At 38.7% G+C, this 22,799-nt stretch overlaps 3 protein-coding genes across 9 annotated transcripts in view; all 3 read right to left on the reverse strand.

Moving 5' to 3' along the window:
- Window positions 1-10,046, reverse strand: part of kcnn1b (potassium intermediate/small conductance calcium-activated channel, subfamily N, member 1b) — a 15,102-nt gene extending 5,056 nt beyond the window's left edge. For 3 of the 4 annotated variants that reach the window (XM_014010782.1, XM_014010779.1, XM_014010783.1), the window contains exons 1-6: window positions 5,491-6,884; window positions 4,892-5,329; window positions 4,022-4,117; window positions 3,217-3,635; window positions 2,990-3,131; window positions 2,579-2,689 (exon numbers count right to left, since the gene is read on the reverse strand). In XM_014010782.1, the coding sequence (XP_013866236.1) occupies window positions 2,579-2,689; window positions 2,990-3,131; window positions 3,217-3,635; window positions 4,022-4,117; window positions 4,892-5,329; window positions 5,491-6,555 (2,271 nt within the window). In that variant the 5' untranslated portion in view covers window positions 6,556-6,884. Of the gene's footprint in view, window positions 1-2,578; window positions 2,690-2,989; window positions 3,132-3,216; window positions 3,636-4,021; window positions 4,118-4,891; window positions 5,330-5,490; window positions 6,885-8,141 lie in introns of those variants that run through there. The other variant, XM_014010780.1, reaches the window with a different exon arrangement.
- A 105-nt stretch (window positions 10,047-10,151) lies between these two features.
- On the reverse strand, window positions 10,152-12,745 carry ccdc124 (coiled-coil domain containing 124). The gene is made up of 5 exons (XM_014010789.1): window positions 12,648-12,745; window positions 11,945-12,122; window positions 10,981-11,173; window positions 10,787-10,892; window positions 10,152-10,711 (listed from the first exon to the last, which is right to left on the reverse strand). The coding sequence occupies exons 2-5, from the start codon at window positions 12,101-12,103 to the stop codon at window positions 10,507-10,509; spliced, it is 663 nt and encodes a 220-aa protein (XP_013866243.1). The 5' UTR covers window positions 12,104-12,122; window positions 12,648-12,745; the 3' UTR covers window positions 10,152-10,506.
- A 547-nt stretch (window positions 12,746-13,292) lies between these two features.
- On the reverse strand, window positions 13,293-19,420 carry cluap1 (clusterin associated protein 1). Of its 4 annotated transcripts, none has more exons than XM_014010786.1 (14): window positions 19,151-19,420; window positions 18,962-18,990; window positions 18,754-18,865; window positions 18,510-18,594; window positions 18,242-18,421; window positions 16,146-16,241; window positions 15,822-15,905; window positions 15,570-15,703; window positions 15,297-15,438; window positions 14,942-15,014; window positions 14,753-14,863; window positions 14,523-14,572; window positions 14,170-14,229; window positions 13,293-13,674 (listed from the first exon to the last, which is right to left on the reverse strand). In XM_014010786.1, exons 2-14 carry the CDS (start codon window positions 18,981-18,983, stop codon window positions 13,492-13,494), a joined length of 1,332 nt encoding a protein of 443 aa, XP_013866240.1. In that variant the 5' UTR covers window positions 18,984-18,990; window positions 19,151-19,420; the 3' UTR covers window positions 13,293-13,491. The 4 variants fall into 4 exon arrangements, with proteins under 4 accessions (XP_013866240.1, XP_013866239.1, XP_013866242.1 ...); XM_014010785.1 differs by having other exon boundaries at window positions 18,501-18,594; XM_014010788.1 differs by lacking the exon at window positions 14,170-14,229 and having other exon boundaries at window positions 19,151-19,419.
- Window positions 19,421-22,799: the final 3,379 nt, after the last annotated feature.

Genomic DNA, 22,799 nt, shown 5'->3' on the forward strand with positions numbered 1-22,799 from the left:
GTTATAAAAAACTGAGTTCTGTACAAAGCAGTGGATAGAACTGCACATCCAACTAAAAGACATTTTAAAAAAACTTTTCAGTTTCTATTGATGAGGCTAAATTAAAATCACTACAGATAGAGGGGATGTTTTGAGCAAATAAGTTTTGCAATATTGCCCACATAATATTTTTCTCCAGTCAAATAAATGACAATCTGCAATTTTGTTCTGCATTGCATCTTTGATGTTGTTTACAAATGACAATAAAGCTGATTCTGATCATGATTCAGTAATGATCTAGATATAATCTACTTATCTATAAATATGAATGAATTTGTGACTTTATTTGTGTAGTGGTCACCTATAGGGGTGGAATAAACAGTTCCACCTGTCTTTGACCTTGGTCTCAGAAGACCTTCTTTAAAGAGACAGAACTCTGTTCAATTTAAAGTCATAACGTTTTCTAAAACAGTAAAGAAATATTTTCATCTTATTAATCAGATAATAAACAGAATAATCTTATTTTGTTCATAATTTTATCAATGTATAAAAAGAAAACACATTATTTCAATGTTTTATTGTGCTTTGATGTAAACCACTGCTTGGACTTTAACTGTGAAACTACAGTAATTGATTATAGATTTTTAAGTTTAAATATTTTACTTAACTAAACTCAGCGTCATAATTAAGCTTTATTATGAAGCATTTTATAATTGTTTTTGTCTGAATCATTATAATGAATGTTTTCTATGAAATAATTAATGTTTAAGTTTTCAGTAAATCATTCTTTTTGTTCTTTAAAGTGCTCCCACCAGAGAGCAGGTGAGAACGAGCTTTACGACTGTGCAGACATCAACAATTTTTGTTTAAGAAAAACAACACCTGGCAGTCCTTCACTAACTTTCCTACTTTTAAATTAATGTCTTCGGTCTGAACTAACCACAGTCAGTCAGTTGAGTTGAGTTGGAAAGTGAACGCGCTCGTGCTTCACAAGGATGCAGCTGGCTCAATTCAAGGTAGTACATCGTCTGCACTGGTCTAAGGACAGATTGGGCAAATTCAAAAGGGACTTGGATCCGACGTGTGATAGTTGTAAACAATCTCCTGCCACACTTCTGCACACATTCTGGTCCTGTCCAAAGCTACATGGATACTGGCAAGGCATCTTTGACACCTTTTCAGGACTATTTGGACGAACTGTTCATCCATCACCACTCATCTCTCTCTTTGGGGTCGCTCCAGCAGAAGCTTCCCTCAGTGAACATCAGAGGACGGTGTTAGCTTTCTGCTCTCTACTGGCTAGAAGACTTATTCTTCTTCGATGGAAGGATCCACATCCTCCAGTATATGGTCATTGGTTAAGAGAAGTTATGTCTTACATTCATTTAGAGAAGATTAGATATACTGTTAGGGGATGTGTAAACAAATTTTTTTGACATCTGGCAGCCATTTATATCTTATGTAGAAAAATTTTCAGCAGATAATTTGTGAAAAGGTCAAATATTGGTTCTTTATCACAAACTGTGCATCGTTTTGACTTATGTATGAATACATGATGGATTCATGTTATGTAGTAGATCCGGTATAGGTGGGGAGGGATGGGAGGGATTTTGGGKGTGTGTGTTTTGTTTTGTGTTTTTGTAAGTCTGTTCTTTTTTGTGGTTTATGTTTAAAAAATTAAAATAAAAAGATCTTGATAAAAAAAAAAAGGATGCAGCTGGCTGTCCGAGGAGGAGAACCAGCATTTGGCTGCGAGGTTTAGCCCATTGAGTCAAAGGGAACCTCTCAACCTACCAGACCACCACTCGGTCTCTTCTACTTTGAGCTTACCAAAGTTCACAGAGAAACTTYTGTTTTGAAACTTCCATGGTGGAAGTTTTCTATTTTTGAGAAGGATACAGAGAAGCGCTTCATCTTTGATCTTYGATTGAAAGCAGCCCAGAAGACGCTGAAGGAGTAACGTAAACAAGCCTGGCAAGTGTCCGACTGACGAGGTACCGAGAAGTTCTTCACCAGTTGGACGATCTTTCCTCTGACTTGAGCCATGGTGGTGAAACTATTCCCGGTCAAGGTAATGGCTGTTCGTTACTGAACGTATGAGGTTTTGCTTGATCCATTGAGAGACGTACAGTATGCTGGTTAAAATCCACATTCTTTGAAGGATAAAGTTAAAACTAACTAATCTTCTTCCTCCATCTTTCTTTCCTCGCCCTGCCAAAACTTAAGAAAAAGCGCCGCAAACAAATGGTTTATTAACATCTGAACCTCAAAGTTTGTTGTTAAACTTTTTATAGGAAATTAATCTCACAATAATGAAAATAATTTGATTCTGTAAATAAATAAATGATCTAATTTATTTTAGATCAACTTAAATTCACTGAGTATGCTCATCTTGTGTGTTTTGTCCATTCATTTTTGTATAAAGAAGATATTACCGAAAATAAGAAGAACCCGTGAATTTCCTTATAATTTTTATTATAAGAAGGTGGATAACCGCTACATGATCATTTATAGAAAACAATCAAGACAAAAACCAAACTTTATAATTGGCATGGCACAAGAAAAACCAGTATACAAAAGCTTATCTGCCTAAACAAACCTTTTTGTAAAGCTGAGTATCCATCATGAAGTTATGAACGTGTTTTTCAGCTCTAGTGAGTTCTGACTTCCTTGCTACGACGGCGACTACCAAGGCAGTACAACCTGCTCCCTGAGGAAAAGAGAAGCAGCAACTAAAATCACCGCAGCAGAAATTAGCATCACAATTATCCATGCAGTCTGCAGTCCTGAAGTAGATTTTACATTAATATTTAAGGGACATACAAGACGGCAAACCAAAGACATTAAATCATAAACAGCTAAACAAAAATCAAACAAATCAAACATTGAAGCTTGAGTCTTATAGACTTAATTAAGGATGACAATGACATGAAATAAAAAAAGAAAAAGTAGATATTACTGACTTTATAAGGAATTAGTGCATGTCTGCACTGTAAAATAAAATACTCACCATAATTCCTGTTAGCAGACAAACCCCTTTTCCACAGTAGGTGTGAGGGACCATATCTCCATAGCCAATGGACAGGAAGGTGATGGAGATCAGCCACATGGCTCCAAGGAAAGTGCTGGTTACTTCCTGTGCATCATGATACCTGTCGAAACATGACACCTAACTGTAAAAAGTACAAGCATGTTAGAGACCATCCCCTGACAAACAGTGAGATATCACGTCGATACCTCTCACATATGCGGACAGTCCACGCTGCAATGATCCAACAGGACACGCTGAAGACAAGCAGGACAGTGCCCGGGCAGATGGTCATCAGAGTCTTCATGACAAAACGAGTGTCGAAGCTGATCTTGTTGAGGGCCCCGATGCTGCGAGAGGAGGCGTCTGTGAACAGCTTGCTGTGGAGCAACATGACCCTGCCGATCAGGTACAGGCGTAGGAACATGGGCACCGAGAGAAGGATGTCCACGTCGGCGTCGGCCACGGATGCTGTGTAGCTGAAGGCCAGGCGAGCAGTCCAGGTGAACACAAACCGACCCGGGATTGGGTGGATGGCACAGACAAGAAGCTCCAACGCAATAAAAAGAATCCTCTGAAAAGTCATGGCTATCCTCCAGTCATCTGCACCATTGTCCACCATGAAGAGCTGAAGATTTAAGGCATTTATGAATTATTCAGAAAATAGAAACTATAAGTTAGGATTTTTAAAAAAAACAACCTATAATTTAAAAATAACTGTGAGATGGTTATTTGAAAAAAATATTTTTGTGAAACTAGGCAAATGATGAACTTCACAAATAACCTTTTACTTAGATGAGTTGTAAAGAAGGAGTTATGTGGCCATTAGGCTGGAATTTTGTTGGTAACAAAACCAACAGAGTTTAAAAAAATGAAAACAAATAAAATACTTACACATGCAATAATACCATATAATGTAGTTTTTATTGATTTTACTCTGAATCTATTTTTTATTTGTAAAATTACAAAGAAAAACACTATACTTCTTTATATCAAAGTAGATATACTGTATACCTGGATTTCCCTTGCGTGGTACATCAGAATGAGTCCAAGAAGAATGGCGGTGGAAATGCTGATCAGGCTCTTTATTACATATGAATAAATAGATTCCTGGACACAGTAGAGACAAAATATGACCACAATCAGTGTGATGTGGACACACATATAAACAACAGCATATTTGAGAAATTGTCATGCATCTTTGTTTTTGTAAAATTACATCTTAAATAAACATGTTTTTTTATTTCTAGTTTATTGAAAACATTTTATGTTTCAAATAAAGGTCCAGATAATTGGCAATAACCTTTAAGATTGTAGTCAGTAATTTTTCTCACAAATTCCCAGAAAAAAAATTTATGTAAGGATCAGTTTAGTTATTAGTGTTAAGTGATTATTTTGTTCTTTTTTTGAAGACAGAATTTCTTCTCTCTTAATATTTAGAATGTCTGAACATTAGAATCTTTTAATATGCTCTCCTTATATTTTGTTCACCATAAACAACATCAGAACTAATCATAGAGGAGTAGGCTACAACAGAGACACACTGGTCTAAAAGAACAGATGTCTGCATTTTGTCAAGATCAGTAAGAATTATTTTTGATTGGTCTATACAGGAATCATATTTGGGATCTCTGGCATTGAAGTGCATCTTGCATCCTACTACACTAATGCAACAGATCTACAACAATTTTAAGATCTTTGATATAACTGAGCAAGAATTACCATTATCTCTTTTTGAACTGGGATACAGCTGATTTTTGTATCGTCTATTATTAATGATTTAGTACTTTGTGGACCAGTTGGAATGAGCTCACAGTCCTGATGATCACTGGTGCTTTCTTCACATCTGGTAAAATTCTGTAAACTTGTAGGTCTGCAGTGTACCTTGCTGTAAAAGGTCCTCGACAGCTCTGTCTCGATGACCATGGCAATAATGCCAAACATGCCACAGATCAATGCGTAGTCGCTCAGCTGTTTGCGCTTCCCAAACAGAGCTCTCCTCTGACTCAGCCGGTAGCTTATGTCTTTTGTGTTCTTCTGGGGTTTGCTGTCTTCCGCTCTGACAAGGTTCTCACTGTTGGCCTTGCTGGAGTCTGCTCTGAGGACTTTGGAGAAGGCGTCCTCAAGGATGGCACTGTGGAGGAGCTGGAGCGGCTGCTGACCGGACGGAAAATCTGTGAGACTGGAACTAAAAGTACCCTGGCTGCTGAGTGGTCGCTCTGCATCTCCGTTGAGGACATTGCCCGATTCCAAGGTTTCAGAGAGTGGAGGAGAGAATTTAGAGGGAGATACTTTCGATCCGCTGCTGTGCTGGGAGTTTGTCTGCAAAAGGAGATCAAAATGTTAACCAAGACCATTGTCATGAAGTGGACAACAAATCAYACTTTTTCTTAAAAGAATGACGGGCCTGAGTATTTCAACATAAAGTGTGTAAGTTTCAGAAACTAGAAGCTTTTCTATCACAAACTATCATAAAAATATACCTGAATATGTTGCTCCTCCACTGAATCCTGGTTCTCGAGCAAGCTACACTGGCTGGTGGAGATGGATTTTAAACTTCTTTGACTGCTTGTTGTATATGATCTGTGTGTATGGGTCAAACAGCTGTAAGGGAGATGCCGACACTTGAGGACAAAGGTTGGATCTTCAGATGACTTGCATGTTTGATCACCAATTATTGAGCAGGACTCCTTTTTCTGACGTTGCTGAACCAACAGCGGTTCCTTWCCGAAAAGCTTATTCCAGTTGACGTCTGCACTAGCAGGGAGCTGAGGCTCTTTTTGAACTTTATTCGTCTTGGCACGCTCAATGGACTGTAGAGGGATATTAAACAARTTCGGACATGTTGCTTGGCCGCAGCCTTTGAGTTTAAAATGACTAYGAGGCGACTCTTTCGGATCTTCTGGATCAGTGCGTTGAGGCACAACAATATTCCTCGGAAGGTTTGCTGGGAATTTCTGGGGATCTTTGTGGTTTGTTTGCTGTAAGAAGCAACTAGTATAACTGCGGGTGCTTTGAGAGAAAGGATGGGTGCGAGGTGAAGAAATTCTCTTATTTCTTGCTCGGAAACTTTCTCGAATTGATCCCCGATTTGATTGTGGCAGAAGAGTAGAAGTTTCCAAAGGCTGCTGACCCTCAGCACAGGGGCAGACACATCTGTCACTGTGGTTTGGACGTCTCRTGCTGTTCCCTGCTCTTCCTGCTGAGGGTGGATTATCTTCCRCGCTGCTAACCTGGTCACAAAGCAGCAGCCAGTCCTGGTCACTCAGCTGCGACAGGGCAAAGTTTGGGGTTTTTTGTGGCGACATCTGAGCCGAATCTTTTGGAGGACTGACACCGTTCGATTTGTCACAGAGTGAAGACGAAGCGCAGCACTGGCTCTTTTCCTGTGGCGATGAAGATGGGTCTCCCAAAGTTTCAGAGTATGGATCGTGCTTCTTGTCAGGACCTGTTGGGGCAAAATGTTCATGGTCTCCGTCTTGGAAGACTTCGCCTGTTGAGTCGAGACGTCTTGTGGCATTGGTAGGTTTTACCAGAATCAACCTCATGGCCTCACTGCAAACCTAAGACACCACATAAACAATTTTATTAAGTAGTACACAAGCACAAAAGAACGTTACCCCAGATCATTCCTCCGATCAGCTGTTAGACTCTATAACCATCACCACAATCTTGATGAGCATCCATGTTTGTGTTTGCACACCAAACAACTCTACCTCTCAATCATTACATAAATAATTACCAGTGGCAATTAATTGTACATCGTTTTTCCGGTACTGGAACACTAATTTAATGACTGAGCCTGACATGACTGTTTTTTCCTGTAATTTCATATTTTTCTGCACAGTATCTTGCTTTTATTTTCATTTTTATCTAATTTCATCTTGATAGTCCAGTACAGTAATTATTATTCTTATTTTTATTTTTGATCTATGTTTATTTTTTATTGTTACTGTCTTTAATTCTATTATTATTGCTACAATTGATAATGTCACATAGCAATATACTTTTTCTGTGGATTGATGTATGTATCTGCTGTTGCTACACCCGAATTTCCCCACGCGGGACAATAAAGGCTGTTTCTATTCTATTCTATTCTATTCTGCTGTTTCTTATTATCACTATATTATAACTAAATAAGTATAAAAAGTCTGAGATATTTTTTTATTGATCTTCTTCACATAAAAGCCAAGCAACTAAAGTTGTATTTGTGTAAAAAAATTGTTTTCTACTTAAATATGTTTTTAAATATTAGAGGCAAAGTGTGTATTCTGGCCTACTTACGTGCAGAAAATTTAAATGTTGCAGTTCGTTCCCTTTTTGCACTTTTAGAAAATTTACCTGGATTGGGTTGAGTAAAAAGTGCAACATTTGCCTCAGGTCATAAGTGAGTGCATGAAACATGTTTATAAAGCACAAGCATCTAAAATATGGAGTGAATTATAAAGCAAGTTAACGTTGTATGACAGAAAAATCTTCATAATAAAACCCATGTCTGAAATCAACACATACACACGGGAGGTAAAGTGTGTTTAAACTTGTTTTCTGAGTTAKTGATAATATTCACTATAGTCAGATTCCTTTAGCAAATAAGATTATTTAAGACATTAATTTGTTTGAGCACAGACTGTTTTCAGTACGCCGATAATAGAAAACATTCTGTCAGAAACAGATTAGCCCCCCTGTTGTTTGTTTACCAAGTCTCACAATCAGAGRCTGAGCAAATACCACAGAGCAGCTTTATATCTTATTTGAGTTCTTTAAATGTTTTTTTTTCCACATTAAAAATATGGAGGATGTCATAATATACCTCTGTATGCAAACACTTAAGAAAATTGAAAGCACATTTCAGTTTTATATTTTCTGTCAGTAGTAATGTAAAAAACTGAGAACTAAACAACAAATATGGGTTTAAAAAAGCTTTTTTCTAATGATGCCATAAGAAATCACGATATCACTCAGTAATCAATACGAAAAACATGAATAAAAGATCAGAGACAACTGTGAAAAAATACACCGCTTGAGTATCATTAACCTAAAAATGTTTTTCCCCTCATTAGCTCTACTTTTTCAGTAAGTTTCTTTAAAAGTAAAAATATGTGAAAAAATCCCCACTGTTTCAAGTCTTTCTTACCTTATGGGCTACTTTGTCTAAACTTGAAGAAGCAGGTTACAAACAAGGAGGGCACCTCAGCGGCAGAAGTGACATCTTAAGAAGACGAAGAGCAGCCTGAGTGGGTGTTGGACAGCGGTTTGCCTCCTCCCAGTACGAACACTTGATCAAGGAGCTTTAGAGATGCTTTCCTTTGAAAGTAATGATTAGAATTCAACATGAAGAAAAGGAACGGGCAGCAGCAGCTGCTGCCTGGTGAAGGGTTGCCATGCAAATGGAGCAAAGTGGGAGGGTGCAGGTTGAAAACAAAAATCTGGAACATCAGACCACGCCGTTAAAACAGAACATCACACGTAACGGTTTAAACACCGAGCTCAAAAAACTGGGAGGGGAGACCGGGTTGCAAAGGGGAAATGAGAGGAGTTGTTAGCTCGCGTTGCTAAATGGGATATAAAAGGTCAATTGAAGTTGTCATTGAAGCTCATGGTTCAAAGGCCTTCGCACCGTCTCTTATCTCTTCCGCCACAAGAGCCTGCAGGACAAAAGTGTCCATTTTTAAACCTGATTCTGCATGAATCAAGCCAGCGTGAGGGCTCATCACCTGTGTCTTAGAAGATCGAACAAATGCAACCGCAATTTGGCAATCAAATGACGAGAGATGCGTTTAAAAACACCAGCTAAGGACTTGCACACACTTTTAGTTTGATATTTGATGAGAGGACAAACATGAATGAATCTCTTAATTCTGCAGCTGCAAGTATGAAATAAAAAGGGGAATATATATGACTGAAGTCCTCAKCTGGGTCAGAACCACCAAGAACCTGACCAGAGCCCACCAGCTGGGTCAGAACCACCAAGAACCGGACCARAACCCTGAAAGACCAGCTCGTTCTGGCTGCTTCCAGCTTCTTCTCTGATGTGAAAAAAGAACCAGAACTAATCTGAAGATGTGTCTCTAAGATGTGGGAGGATCTTAAGATGTCTAACATGTGGGAGGAGCTTAAGATGTCTAACATGTGGGAGGAGCTTGACAGGTTTGTCGTTTGACAAAAAGAATTGTAAACAATCAGTAAAACGAGGGTGACTAGAAGTTATATCAGATTTAAAGACAGAACAGATGTTTGTGATGATATAGAGCATTTACATAATTCTTACATTTAAAAACAATAAAAGAGTGAACAAGTTCTGTCAAACCAAATTGAACTTTTGATTTTAGAGTTAAAATGTTATTTAATGAATGTTTTGAACTGTTCTCAGTGGCTGTGCTCACTGTTGCATCAGACCTGCTGCCTCAGCAGCTCAGTATATGAACGTTGCTGCGCTGGAGAAAGACCTTTGTTAAAAACTGCAGCACAGCAGACTGTTGCTTGACCGCATCCATGACGACAAAACTGATTTAAAGCCAACTAAGAGCTCTTTAAAATACTGCAAAAATAAATCTAAAAAGTTCATTGTATTGTTAGAACTACCTGTAAGTAAGGTTTGTTTAGATTTTTGCCTTCCTACAAGAGATTTTTCCACACAAAATCACTTTACAAGAATAACTTTAAAATCAGATTTTCATTCGTTATAAAGAAAGTTTTGTGAAAAACAGCAAGTCTTTAAGTTTAAAATCCTCCTCAGAGCACGCAACCATGTTGTCTCCAGTCATTTGATATTTAATTTTCTTGAAGCAAAAAAAAGCAATCTGCCTCTAGGAAATTTAAACCAATATCAAACATCTACTCTTTCAGCAGTAAGGTGGCAAACAATTTCAGCTTTTCTGCCGTGGATTTTTAAAGAAACAACTTTGATTGAAAGCGATAAAAGCTGTTGTTTTGCACTTTAAATACGAGGATTTTGTGTGATCGAAATCTCACCAGTCGATGTACATCCAGGTCAACTGTCAACCAATTTACCCTCTGAATAAAATGTTTCCTTTTTCATCCTGTTCGTTTCGAATAAAATGCAGAACAGCTGCGGCTGTATCTGACAGGACAGGATCGCAGTCCTAAACAGCCTAAACTGTAAAGATAAAAGCGACACAATATGTTAACGATTTTGAGGTGAACTTTAATAAGTTACGCTCAAAACATCTGGCTTCTCATCTCTCCAGAAAGGCTGGCAAAAAAAAAAAGAACAGATCAAATTTAATTAGTGAGAAGTCTCATTAGAGTCTATGAGCATGAACACGATACGGTGTTAATTTGATAAAAAATAAATTTTGCTTTTTTTGTCACTAGTGGATGTCCTCTGGCACAGGAAAGATTTATGGATACTTAGAGGCAAAACTCTCATCAGCAGCACACATTATTGACTGAAATTGTGACTTTTTTTCCAATACAAGTCTCTAATGTGCTCCAGCAGAGTTTCCAAAACAAATCGTGGCAAAAAAAAAAGAAAGAATTCACTTGGAGTTGTAGGAAGAAAATCGCTGATTCAGGGGGTTCTCTGGAGCTTTATTCCACTCCTTCTTCAGCTGCTGCTTTAGCTGCGACAGCCTCATGTTGGGGTTCTCCAGTTTTAGTCGGGGCATGTTGGCTTCTTCGTAGGCAGCGAACGCCGCTTTCATCCTCCGCTCTGGGTGGCGGTCCTGCTCCTCTGGTCCCGTGCTGGAAGTCGAAGTCACAGTCAGTCAGAACTCAAATCTGCTGTATTTTAAAAGGATATCCACGTCGCACATATACCTGAGCACAGCGATGGCGTCCTCTATTGTTCTGGCTTCCACAGCTCCTTCATCACTTATGACTCTGTTAATGTTCTCCTCCAACGGAGTCTCCAAGTGGCTTTTTTCTGAAGGAAGTGTTATTACAATTTAAAACAGAAAGCTCTGAKCTACAGCTAAGTATGCTTCTGTCCACATCTCCAATTTAAGCCCAACCTTTTTCTTGGATCTGCTGCTCCTGTTGCTGCTCGTTCTGTATCATCTGCTCAATTTGGGCACGAGTTACTTTTCCACCAGATCCAGCCTCCCTCTGAGCTTTGCCTTTTATCTGAGCACTTTCCTCATCCAGAAGTCGCTGGTTTTCCTTTTTCCTCTCAAGGAGTTCCATCCTCTTCTTCTCCTTGTCATCCTGCAGTGACAAGTTCATTTTCAGACACGAGTCGCTGAAAAGTGAACGAGAGCTTCGCTTTCAGGAACAGTGCTCTAACATCAGAATGAGTAAAGATGTTTATACTTACAGTATTTTCAATCAAACAATATAAGTTGCATAATAGATTTTATGTTGTGCTTTTTTTAGTCTCCATTAGATGGTTCAGAAAATGTAAATATTAGGGGTGCAACGATACAGAAAATTCACGATTCGGTTCGGATCGATACTTTAGTCTCACGGTTCGATATTTTTTCAATACAAAGAAGAGAAATTTCCATGCCCATTTTAACTTGTAATTTATTTAATTTAATTGTGAACATTTGTTTAACATCAAAAGTACAGTTTTTTAATTAAATTTTGCTGAAACAGCAAGTTTCTCAGTGGATCTGCGCTCAAAAATACAGCCTAGGTGGAGTAGTCGAACACAGATCCACTGATCCTTCAACACAGAGCATCTTCAGAAGACAWGTTGATAAAGTAAATTTTAAAAATCTGTATTTGTTCRATACAAGTGTGTATTGAASCTAAAGCGCTGTTCGRTAYGGGTACATGTATTGTTGCAGCCCTGGTAAATATGGAGTTAATTTCTCAGACACAAATACATAATTCCTGCCATTGTTACTTTACAACAWATACAAGACAAGTTCACCTACGATATGATAGTTTGACAACTGTATGTGAACCATAGTGTCAACATTAATTAAGATCTTACAGGTTTGAAAATATCTTGTGGCTGATGGGACAGCTCACCTTCCTCTGGCCTTTTTTAAGTACGTGTTTGTCAGTTTCTTCCCAGAGGGCATCCTCTTCCGCCTGCTTCTTGCGGGCATCWGCCACAGCCTTGGCCTCAGCCTTTCGGGCTCGGGCTGTGGCTGCCTTWGAGTTTTCACCCTGGAACTTCTTTGGCATCCTAACAGCTGCTTTTTAGCTGAGGGAGAGAAAGAATAGCATAAGAAGCAGACATGTTTGACCAGCATGGATGTGTTTTAAAATCAGGTATGCAATACCAACATATAATCTAGYGGTCACAAGTTATTATGAACTGCCRTTAGAGCTTTATCTCTTTATTTTAAAATATTGACGTGAATGATATAGTTAAGCCTGTTCAGACAGATGGGATATCTGCACCAAAACAGCATCCATTTTCATATATAACAGCAATAAATAGGTTGTAAATCTCGTTCCGCAAACTGACACTGTTTACCGAACAGACAAATATGCAGAAAGGATTTTAAAATAAAAAAAAATGAAACGTCTAGTATGTTAAAATATTTGCACTGTGTCCCTGTGGTTAAGAGTAGCATTTAGCATTAGCTGACTGAAAACCTACTTGTTTACTCGTTCAGGAGCTGACGGCTCACCGAGCTCCTTCACTAACATTTAGCTTATCGTCACAACACCTAACTTTTTAATTAAAATGATTTTTTTATACCAGTATGAAAGGAAAACCAACCCGAAAGGAGACAACAGTTTACTGTTTCGAAGAGGCATCCGCCACCTCCTCCTCAGCGGCGCGTTGTGATTACGTCATTGACAGGTGGCCGCGGCTTTGTGTGTAAATAAACTTCACTCAACGCCCAAATGGATTGATTTTGTAAAATCTATACTTTAAGGGAATAAAGATTATTATATATTTAATAAACTTTATAGTTTTATGTTGCACACTTACAAATATWACATAAACACGTAATACTTAGTTATAAGGTTCGATAAATCAGATAAATAAATCACAGAGGTGAACTGACACTCATCTTTGTTGTATTCTCAAAATATTTACAACCTAATAATCAATTTGACACTCTTATATAAAACTGATCCCAAAATATTACATTGATATTCAACCCTTTGGTTTTTTTTTTATTATTGTGCCTGTGCATAAATCTTGATATACCTCTTTTTTATATTTGTTTCCAGTGAACTAAACTTGTTTTACTTGTTTTTATTGTCAAGAAATGAGTCCCTAATACGTTTTGATTCAAACGCTGCATTTTTGTTTTTCACTAATCTGATCAAATAAAAATGAATTAATCATCACATGACTAATGTATAATTATATCACAGTATTTATGTCATGCCTAAAAAATGATGCAAGAAAACATTAAAAGAGTTATGTATTTTTTAATTTTGGTAAATAATTCAAGCAAATATAAAAAAACACGATTTATGTTAAGAATAAATAGGTGAATTGATACAAAATTGATAAACCTGAGCTGGAATAAAGAAACACCAATGAACGTGTTTGTGTTTATGTCAAAACTATAAAGAAAAACAAAACAGTCTATGGTTCATGTGTTCATTCAGAAGTCATCATCACTTTCCTCCAGCAGAGGGGGTCTCACGCCCCCCCTGGAAGGTCGGTTGTTCTTTGACATCGAGCCGTCCAGACTGTCATTGTCCAAATCCTTGCTCTCGTCCTCCTCATCCTCCTCATCCTCGCCTTCTTCGTCATCCTCATCCACATCAATCTCACTGTCTTCGCTCTGAAACAACAAGCAAACAGTAATAACTGATAATTCCTTAAAAGATGAAGTCCGTTTCCAGGAATCTAGCTAAACAGTTTAATAAGTAAACATCTATAATTCAGGGTGACACTTTTTTATATACACACATTTAGAAACTAACAATGAAAGGGGGAATATTTCAATTTAAGTTAAAGACAAAAGCAGCTATTGTCTCACATATCTCACGGGATAATCTAATCACTGAATGACACCTTTTTCAGAGAAGGAAATGAAGAAAAATCCATCCTAAACTCTGAATTTACAAGAAATTAAAAAGTGCAGTTGCTCCAAAATTATTATCTCTTCAGTTTTGCTTTTGTACTTTCACATTTTTTTTTAGAAATCACAGAGTGTTTGATGATGAAAACAGATGAGAATCTGCTCTATAAAGGTATATTTTGAGAATGGATTTTTTCTTTTAGATACAAAAGGAGAAAGAAAAACGGATAAACTGACTCCTTGTCCTGCACAAACCTTTCCTTTTCGCAGTTTTTTGGAATGAATGGATGACTTTTTGCTGACAGCTGAAAACACCTAATGAAATTCATATGAATTAAAAATGTCACAACAAACAACAGTAAACGAAACAAGAAAGATAAAAAAAACACGGAGTCAAAATTTTAACCAAAAAGAGTTGAAAGACTAATCAGCTGAAAGGCTACAATTTAGCTGACTGAAATACGAAATGGAAAATAAGCAGGAAGTTATTCCCATTGAGGAACATTTAAAAACACAAATAGTAAAACAGAAAACAGCATCAGCTGAACATAAAAATCAAGGTGAAACAAAGCAATAAGAAATATTATTGTGTCAAGTTCTTTACTGACCTCATCACTGTCACCACCTTGCATGTTACCGATAAAACGCGCCCCTCTCCCTTGGTAGGGGAAAAAAAGATTACCATGAGTTTATGAGAGCGAAAGAGTTGGTACATTTTCCAAAAAAAAACAAAAAAAAAAACAGAACATTTACATTTGAGAACAAAGAATAATCTAAAGTTCTGGATTAAGATTTTTTTTTCTAAGTTTCAGTGAAAAGACATGGACATATCCAGTACCTGCCATGAGGCCGTTCCTGGTGAGTCGAGGTTTAGAGGGCCGAGWTTCTTCAAAGTCGCTGTCTGACCCTTCGTCCTCTGGAACGTCCAGGTCTGAGTCGGAGTCTTTCACTGCCAAAGACAACAAAACGCTCAGAGAAGAAAAGTTGTTTTCACTCAGCTTGGTGTGTCTGTGTTCGGTTTCCTTACAGGAACCCCTCATCAGATCTCGCTCCTCCTCTCTCAGTTTGTGCTGCATTATCCTCAGATTGTTCTCAGCTTCCTGGASAGCACACAAAACAACCTGGGTTAAATACAAGGCTACAAAAATACCATCAGTCTGTATTCAAACTTTTTGGGTGGAGTGGGGTGTAGTGTTCAAAAAAAGTCAATTTACTCCTAACTTTCTGACACTTGTTGCCACATCAGTCCAGATGATTCAAATGAACCTGGGTTACAGTGACGAAGTAGCAACATCTTTTGCAAAAATGCATCTTTTTTTGTCTTTCTTTTTAAAGGAGACACGATTCAGTGCTGCTAAAGTCACGTCGATCAGTCCACACACCTCAAACTTTTCCTGTTCTAGTCTGTGGTATTCCTTCAGTTGAGACTCCAGGAAGCTGAGGTTTCTGAACTTCTCCACGTACACCTCGTAGTGCTTCTGCAGGTCTTCTTCTATCTTCTCATATTCGCTCATGAATGCTGGCCTAGAGGATCAGGAACGAAAGGGTTTTAATTGGAGTTTTGTTTAAAGATCGGTTTCAAATTTAAAACAGAAACCTTAAACACGATAAGATGAAAGCAACAAGTTGTCGTTTTGTTTGTTCGCAGAACGGACCTGACGCTCTGCAGGGTCTGCAGCCTCTTCTGCTGCCGCTCCAGGTCTTGTTTTTTCTTCACGATCTTGGCGTCTAAGCTGTTCTCATCTGAGACGATATTATTTAGCATCTCTTTGGTCTTTTCCACGCTTTGCTAAAAACAAACAAACAAAAAAAAAAAAAAAACAGAGCAGCAGATTCGATGCAAAAAAATTAAAAGTCACAATGTGCAAAATTCAAGGTCAAAGATAGAAATTTGCCAGAACACTGACCAGAACCTCCTTGATGGCAGCTCTCAGGGCTTTTTCTGTCTCGTTAATATCAAGAGGTCGAGCGATGGCAGCGCTTCTCATTTTCTGTTGGTTTTATAAAGTTAAACGCAAAATTTGTTCAATTTGTTTAACAGTTTTCCAAAGCTTTTTATTATTATTTTAACTTAATTTAAAAAAAAACAGTCTCCTCCTGCGCACTATCACTCACAGCAAACTCATTTAAAGCTTAAATGTTCAAAGAGGGATAGTTTGATTAAGATTGTAAMGGAATCACCCTTTTTTTAACCAAAGTGAATTTTTAGATCTGAACTGCGTTCCCCTCACCCTCAGTTCCACCTCTTTCCCCAGTAAATCGTATAAAGATGCTCCTTTGGATGTGACTTCCGAGGCCAGCTGACGAGCTGTTTTAACATCCGAAATCTAGAGTAAAAAACAAAATCAAATTAATTCAGCACGCAATTTTATTGGACAAGATTTCAAAAGAAATACCAATTGTGGAGGGGAAAAAGCCCGTTTTCATTTGTTTTTAATATTTTCTACAGCTGCTTGACTAACTGAGAGACTTCAGATAGGATACATTATTCCACAGAAATACACTCCTGATCAAAATCTTAAGACCAGTCAAAAAACTGCAAGAATTTGCACTTTGCACTATTGGATCTTAAGAAGGTTCTAAGTAGAGCTTCACAATGTTAAAAGAAGAAATCAGTGCAAGAGACAAGAACTTTTGAGCAGGGAATTGTCTGAAAACTGCATTTACACTCAAACATGATTTTTTCAGCTGATCAAAAGTTTAAGACCATGGCTCAAAAAAACCTGAAAACCCCCCAAAACAGAAATCAAAGTGTCAAAAAAAGGACTCAGTAATGAGTAGCTCCACCATTCTTGTTGATGACTTCAAACAATGGTTTAGGCATGCTTGGTGCCAGTGTTTCCAGGAGGCTAGTGGGAACGTTGCTCCAAGTGTTGAAGATGGCTTCATGAAGGCCATCCACTGTCTGGAACTGATGTCCATTTTTGTAAACTTCCCTTGCCATCCATCCCCAAATCTTCTCAGTTGGGTTTAGATCTGGGGAACATGCAGGATGGTCCAAAAGAGTGATGTTACTCTCTTGGAAGAACTCCTTTGTCAGGCGGGCATTGTGAACTGCAGCATTGTCCTGTTGAAAAACCCAATCATTACCACACAGACGAGGGCCCTCAGTCATGAGGGATGCCCGCTGCAACATCTCCACATAGCCAGCTGCTGTTTGACGCCCCTGCACAACCTGAAGCTCCATTGTTCCATTGAAGGAAAACACACCCCAAATCATGATGGCGCCCCCACCACTGTGCCGTGTAGAAAACATCTCAGGTGGGATCTCCTTGTCATTCCAGTAACGTTGGAAGCCATCAGGACCATCAAGGTTAAATTTTTTCTCATCAGAGAAGACAACTTTCTTCCACCTTTCAATGTCCCATGTTTGGTGCACCATTGCAAAGTCCAAACGGGCAATTTTGTGGCGTTGAAGAAGACGTGGCCTTTGAAGATGTTTTTTGTTTCTGAAGCCCTTCTCTCACAGATGCCGTCTGATGGTTACTGGGCTGCAGTCAGCACCAGTAATGGCCTTAATTTGGGTAGAGGATCGTCCCGTGTCTTGACGGACAGCCAATTGGATCCTGCGGCTCAGAGCTGGTGAAATTTTTTTGGGTCTACCACTTGACTTTTTTGTTCCATAACCCTCAGGATCATTTAAAAAATGCAAAATGACTGTCTTACTGTGTCCAACTTCAGCAGCGATGGCACGTTGTGAGAGGCCTTGTTTATGCAGCTCAACAATCCTACCACGTTCAAAGTCAGTGAGCGTTTTTGCTTTTGCCATCAGGAAGTCTTGACAGTGTAAAGGCTTGACAGAAAATGACATGGAATCCAGATTTTTGCACAGCTTTTGGCTTTTAAAGACTATGGTCTTAAACTTTTGATCAGCTGAAAAAATCATGTTTGAGTGTAAATGCAGTTTTCAGAAAATTCCCTGCTCAAAAGTTCTTGTCTCTTGCACTGATTTCTTCTTTTAACATTGTGAAGCTCTACTTAGAACCTTCTTAAGATCCAATAGTGCAAAGTGCAAATTCTTGTACTTTTTTGACTGGTCTTAAGATTTTGATCAGGAGAGACTACAGCTGCCTTAAGGTGTGAGGAGTGTGAGTCTGCCATATTGCTTGAGTAGGCAAAGTCACATCTAGACCACTAAATGTAGAAATGTTTTGTTTCACATTTCTGCTTCATTGATGCATTTATTATGAAGTCATTGTTATGAGATTGTAAATGTGTGATTTTAATACTGTACTTAACTCTTAGTGACTTTGTTAAAGTGCTCACAGCTTACTACAAAGTTAATAAATGACTGAGCTTAAAATATTGTCACACAGATTAAACTCACCCGTGAGCCAAGGTCAAACTTAAACTTGCTGTTTTCTTCTTCCACTATATCCTCCAGCGCCATCTGCTTGGTTTTCATGGCGCCGTAAAGCATCGAGGCAATCTTTAGCATCTCTTTCACTGCGTAGCCATCTGCTTGGTAGAGGTGTTTGGTATTCAACTTGATGTGAGCCTTTGTCGCCTAAAACCAAGTCGGAAAACGGTTACGATTGACTAGCTAGAATTTAAATGAGCAAGAACGTGGAGCATTATCTGCACACATAGGTCACCATAAACTGAGCCACAGCCTTGATGAAAAACACTCGGTCTGACTCTGTGTCCACATCAGTGGGGATATCAAGATTAGGTTCGTATCTGAAGGAGGGACAAGATTAAAATAGAGGAAACAAATTAAAACAATATGAAGCACCACATTTTAAACTCCAAACAGAACAAAATAAATAAATGAATAAAAATTAAACAATTTGACAGCTGAATAAGTATTTTTTTCTTTCTTTTTTATTTGAAACATACCTCTTTACAAGCCAGGTAAGGATTTCTGCCACTAAGACAAAGTTGGGTGTCCTGAAATTCTCCATCGATATTAAGCGCGGGTACCCTAAGGCCCTCATCATTTCCGTAAAATCTGTCAAAAAATAAAATAATTTAAAAAATAGTTTATTGTTTCAACAATATATTACTCTCTACATTACTTGAGAAGAAGAGAGCAGGTGTCGCTTACTTCTAAGGTCTCTGAAAGACATTTTTGCACTGAAAAGTAAGAGAAAATATGAGTTGTATTGTTATATATTTTCATTGTTATAATGAACAAAGGCGACAATCAGATTACAGAAATCATTAGTGTGTTTTGCTGATTGGGATTGCAATGACAAGTGATATAAAAGAAGCGATAAAGACAACCTCGGTTTACCTGCTTTCCTTCCCAAACACCGCAGGCTGTTTGTAGCTAATTAGCTAGCTGTTAGCAATAAGCTAACGCTTTGAGTCGCCGGCAACGAAGAACAAGTTAGCATCTAAAATTACAGGATAACTTTTTTTGTACCTAGTTAGTAGATATCAAACGAATCTGAAAGTATTTACAAACAGTCGGTTCCCTTCGATCGCTATTCAAGCTAATAACTCCGTAGCATCCGCCATGGATGATCGCCATGGAAACAGAATCATATCTACGGAAAGCCGACTGRGTCAAAACGCCTTGAAAGAAATAAAATGTATGTTTGCGTTTTTTATCTCGTTTTTTTTTATAGTATTATTATTTCGCTTTTATTCTTTAAGTGTGTATTTGTCTTTACTGAAATTAAAACATTGATTTGGATTGTTTAAATATTTCTTATACTGTAGTAACAATTTCATTACACAAAAATTATGTACACACAGATATAACAGCAGATCATTTGCCTTCATATCACCCTTTTTATTTGCATAATATTGTCACACCATTTCCTCCTTCCCTATATCCCAATCTGTGTTCCTCTTTCTTTTGTCTATCTCTCTGCTATCTGTTTTTGGTCTAACATATTCACATCCCTTCTCTGAAGTCCAAAACTACTATTTCTTTATTTCAGTCATACCTTTTCTAACTTTGTCCCCAAATAAATGTTTTGTCTAAAAAAAACTAAGAAGAATAGTTAAATTATTCAGAAATGTGTTCTGGGAAAATTATAGCCAGTTTCCTAAAAGGGTTGTTTATTTACATTGTCATTAGTGTTACTGTCCTGTATTTGCATTCATGTATAGTTTATTAAATAATCCAAATTAGGTTTTATTTACAAAAAAACAGACAACTTATCAATTTGTAAAATATAGAATTCAAAGATATATGCAGACAATTAAACAGCTTCATGATATTTGAGCGGATGTCTGCTGTGTTGATGGTTACAGTACTATCCAAATCCACAAGGTGGCGACATATCTGATATTGTGTTTACACAATAAAAAAAACCACTCATGTTTTATATCCTGATGCATCTCAGTAATCAAGGTAAAAAAAAAAATCAAAAAGAACACCTAATTAACACTTATTGTTAACAGGGGGTGGAGTGATACTGGCAATAGCCGCGCTGTAGGAGGAGGACTATTGAAAACGGAGGCCTCCACCTCTGTTTAATGATGGACGGTCTTTCTTCACAAAAATGGCTTCTTTTACTCCTCTCTCAAACCAACGTTCCTCTCTATCAAGAATGAGAACATCCTCATCTCTGAAAGAGTGACCGCTGGCCTGTAAATGAGTGAAAACTGCAGAGTTCTGGCCATTAGATGTAGCTCGTCTGTGTTGGGACATTCTTTTGAACAGTGGTTGCTTTGTTTCCCTGATGTATAACTGGTCGCAGTCCTCCTGGCACTTAACAGCATATACAACATTGCTCTGTTTGTCCCGGGGCACTGGATCTTTGGGGTGAACCAGCCTTTGCCGTAATGTGTTTTGGGGTTTGAAAGCCACTGGGACATCATGTTTAGAAAATAAACGTCTCAGTTTCTCTGAAACACCCGCAACATACGGAATAACCACTGGTTTGGGTCTGGGTTTGGGGTCTTCATTTTCACCTGAAGGTTGCATGGAATCCTGTCTGTGTTTCCTGTCTGCTTTCAGGAAAGCCCAGTCAGGATAACCACACTGCTCCAGGGCCTGTCGTGTGTGTGATTTCTCTTTCTGCCTGGCTCCTGGATTTGTAGGGACACTGTCTGCTCTGTGGTACAGAGTCCTGATCACTCCTAACTTGTGTTCCAGTGGGTGGTGGGAGTCAAAACGCAAATATTGGTCTGTGTGGGTGGGCTTACGATACATGCCAGTTTCCAACAGTCCTCCATCCGAAAGAGAGAGTAAACGTTTCATTAAAGAAGAACCCGTCCAGAGGACCTATACAATTTTTTTCCCTTTTGATCTGATTTTGTGTTTACACAATAAAAAAAACACTAATGTTTTATAGTTTGTACTTAAATTGGTGGGGGRAAAGGCTGTACTATTGAAAGTCCAATAGTACAATACAGATTTTAATATGTTACCACCAGCTGCTGGAAGGGAAAAAAAAACATTGTGATGGAGACCCCCCTCACGATCACTACAGCCGAGCCCTTTCAGCACATTCAAATAAAAATACTCAGAAAAACGCAATAAGTCAAAACAGCCTGGTGATACGTAAGGCACACGCTGAACTGTTTATAATGCGGACTTTTATCAGAGGAGGGCAGTTTCTACTATATTTAGTTGAAGTACTCCATCATGTCCACCAGGCGGCGACACTTCTGAGTTAGCTTAGCCACCGGTCTTTTGTTGTATGGGCTGTTCTGACGCAGAGAGCATGATGGAGCAAACAGGAGAGCCCCCTGTCAGCAACAACAGCCCGACCAGCAACGAACCTCCGGCCTGCGGCCTGCACAGCAAACGCGTCAAAGAGCTGGAAAATGCCGCCCTGCAGACTACTTTAATATCACAAATGGAGAAAGAATCCGGAGCGGATCCCGGGAGCCGGGCGGAGCAGCATTCCGGGCAGGGCGAGCAGTCGAACGGCGTGTCCTTGAATCACCGGCGGGCCCAGCCGCAGCTCGGCGCGGACACGGAGGGAGTGGAGCCGGGGACGAACACGGCCAAGCAGCGGGTCGAGGAAGAAAGGACGCTGACGGACCATTTAAACAAACGACTGCTTTCCTCGTTCCTGGAGAAGCTGAACGAGAGGGACTTGGCGCTCCCCGGGGTTCAGCGGCTGGACTGTGCTGTTGCCGACGAAGACTCGAACAGGGCCGYGGAAGAGTGGTGAACAAGCTCCGGGCTGGAAAATCAATGGAGGATTGAGGACCAAGGTGCACGAAAAGCACAATCTTTTAGCTATGAAGATAGAACTATTGTTAGTTTCATAAAAAAATAAAAGATCTGTGTGTCCGGGAATGTTATCAGAATGCTTGAATAAGTAAGACATATGCAATAAATGAACATAATGCGACTTGGAAGTGTCTTTATTCAACATTTATCTGGACGCCATGATGGCTGCAGCTGCAGTTCTCAACATTCACCACCAGATGTCAGTGTTTACAACAAAATGTAAGAGGGCGCGTAATCAAACTGGTAATGCAGCGTTCAGTTTGTTTGGGGGTATTATCACTAACGTTTAGCTCAAATTAACCACGCTTCTCTGTGGTTTCATATGGGCTGTGGCCGTGTTGAAATGCGTAAAAGTTAAAACAGTTTAAACTGATGGATTTTAAACAACAGGATTGTGGAAGATATTTATTGGTTTACCAGGATTTTCTTAAATATGTAATAACTAAAAATAGAAAAAAAAAAAGTCTAGTAGAAACTTAAGATGACAATAAGTAAAAATTGTGGTAAATGTCACAAAAACAGTAATTTTGCAGCATGATTCCAGGATATGCTGTAGCCTACTACTCCTCAAAGCAGGGGTGGGCAGTCCTGCATGTTTTACCTTTTTTCTCTGCTCAAACACACCTGATTTGAATGAATGGGTGATCATCAGGCTTCTGCTGTACGGAGGACCGAAACTGACATAAATAAAAAATAAAGGCGGAAATATATAAATTGACTAATAAATAAATATACTTAAAGT

The sequence above is a fragment of the Austrofundulus limnaeus genome, unplaced genomic scaffold, assembly GCF_001266775.1.
Source record: "Austrofundulus limnaeus strain Quisiro unplaced genomic scaffold, Austrofundulus_limnaeus-1.0 Scaffold73, whole genome shotgun sequence".
NCBI classification, from domain to species: domain Eukaryota; kingdom Metazoa; phylum Chordata; class Actinopteri; order Cyprinodontiformes; family Rivulidae; genus Austrofundulus; species Austrofundulus limnaeus.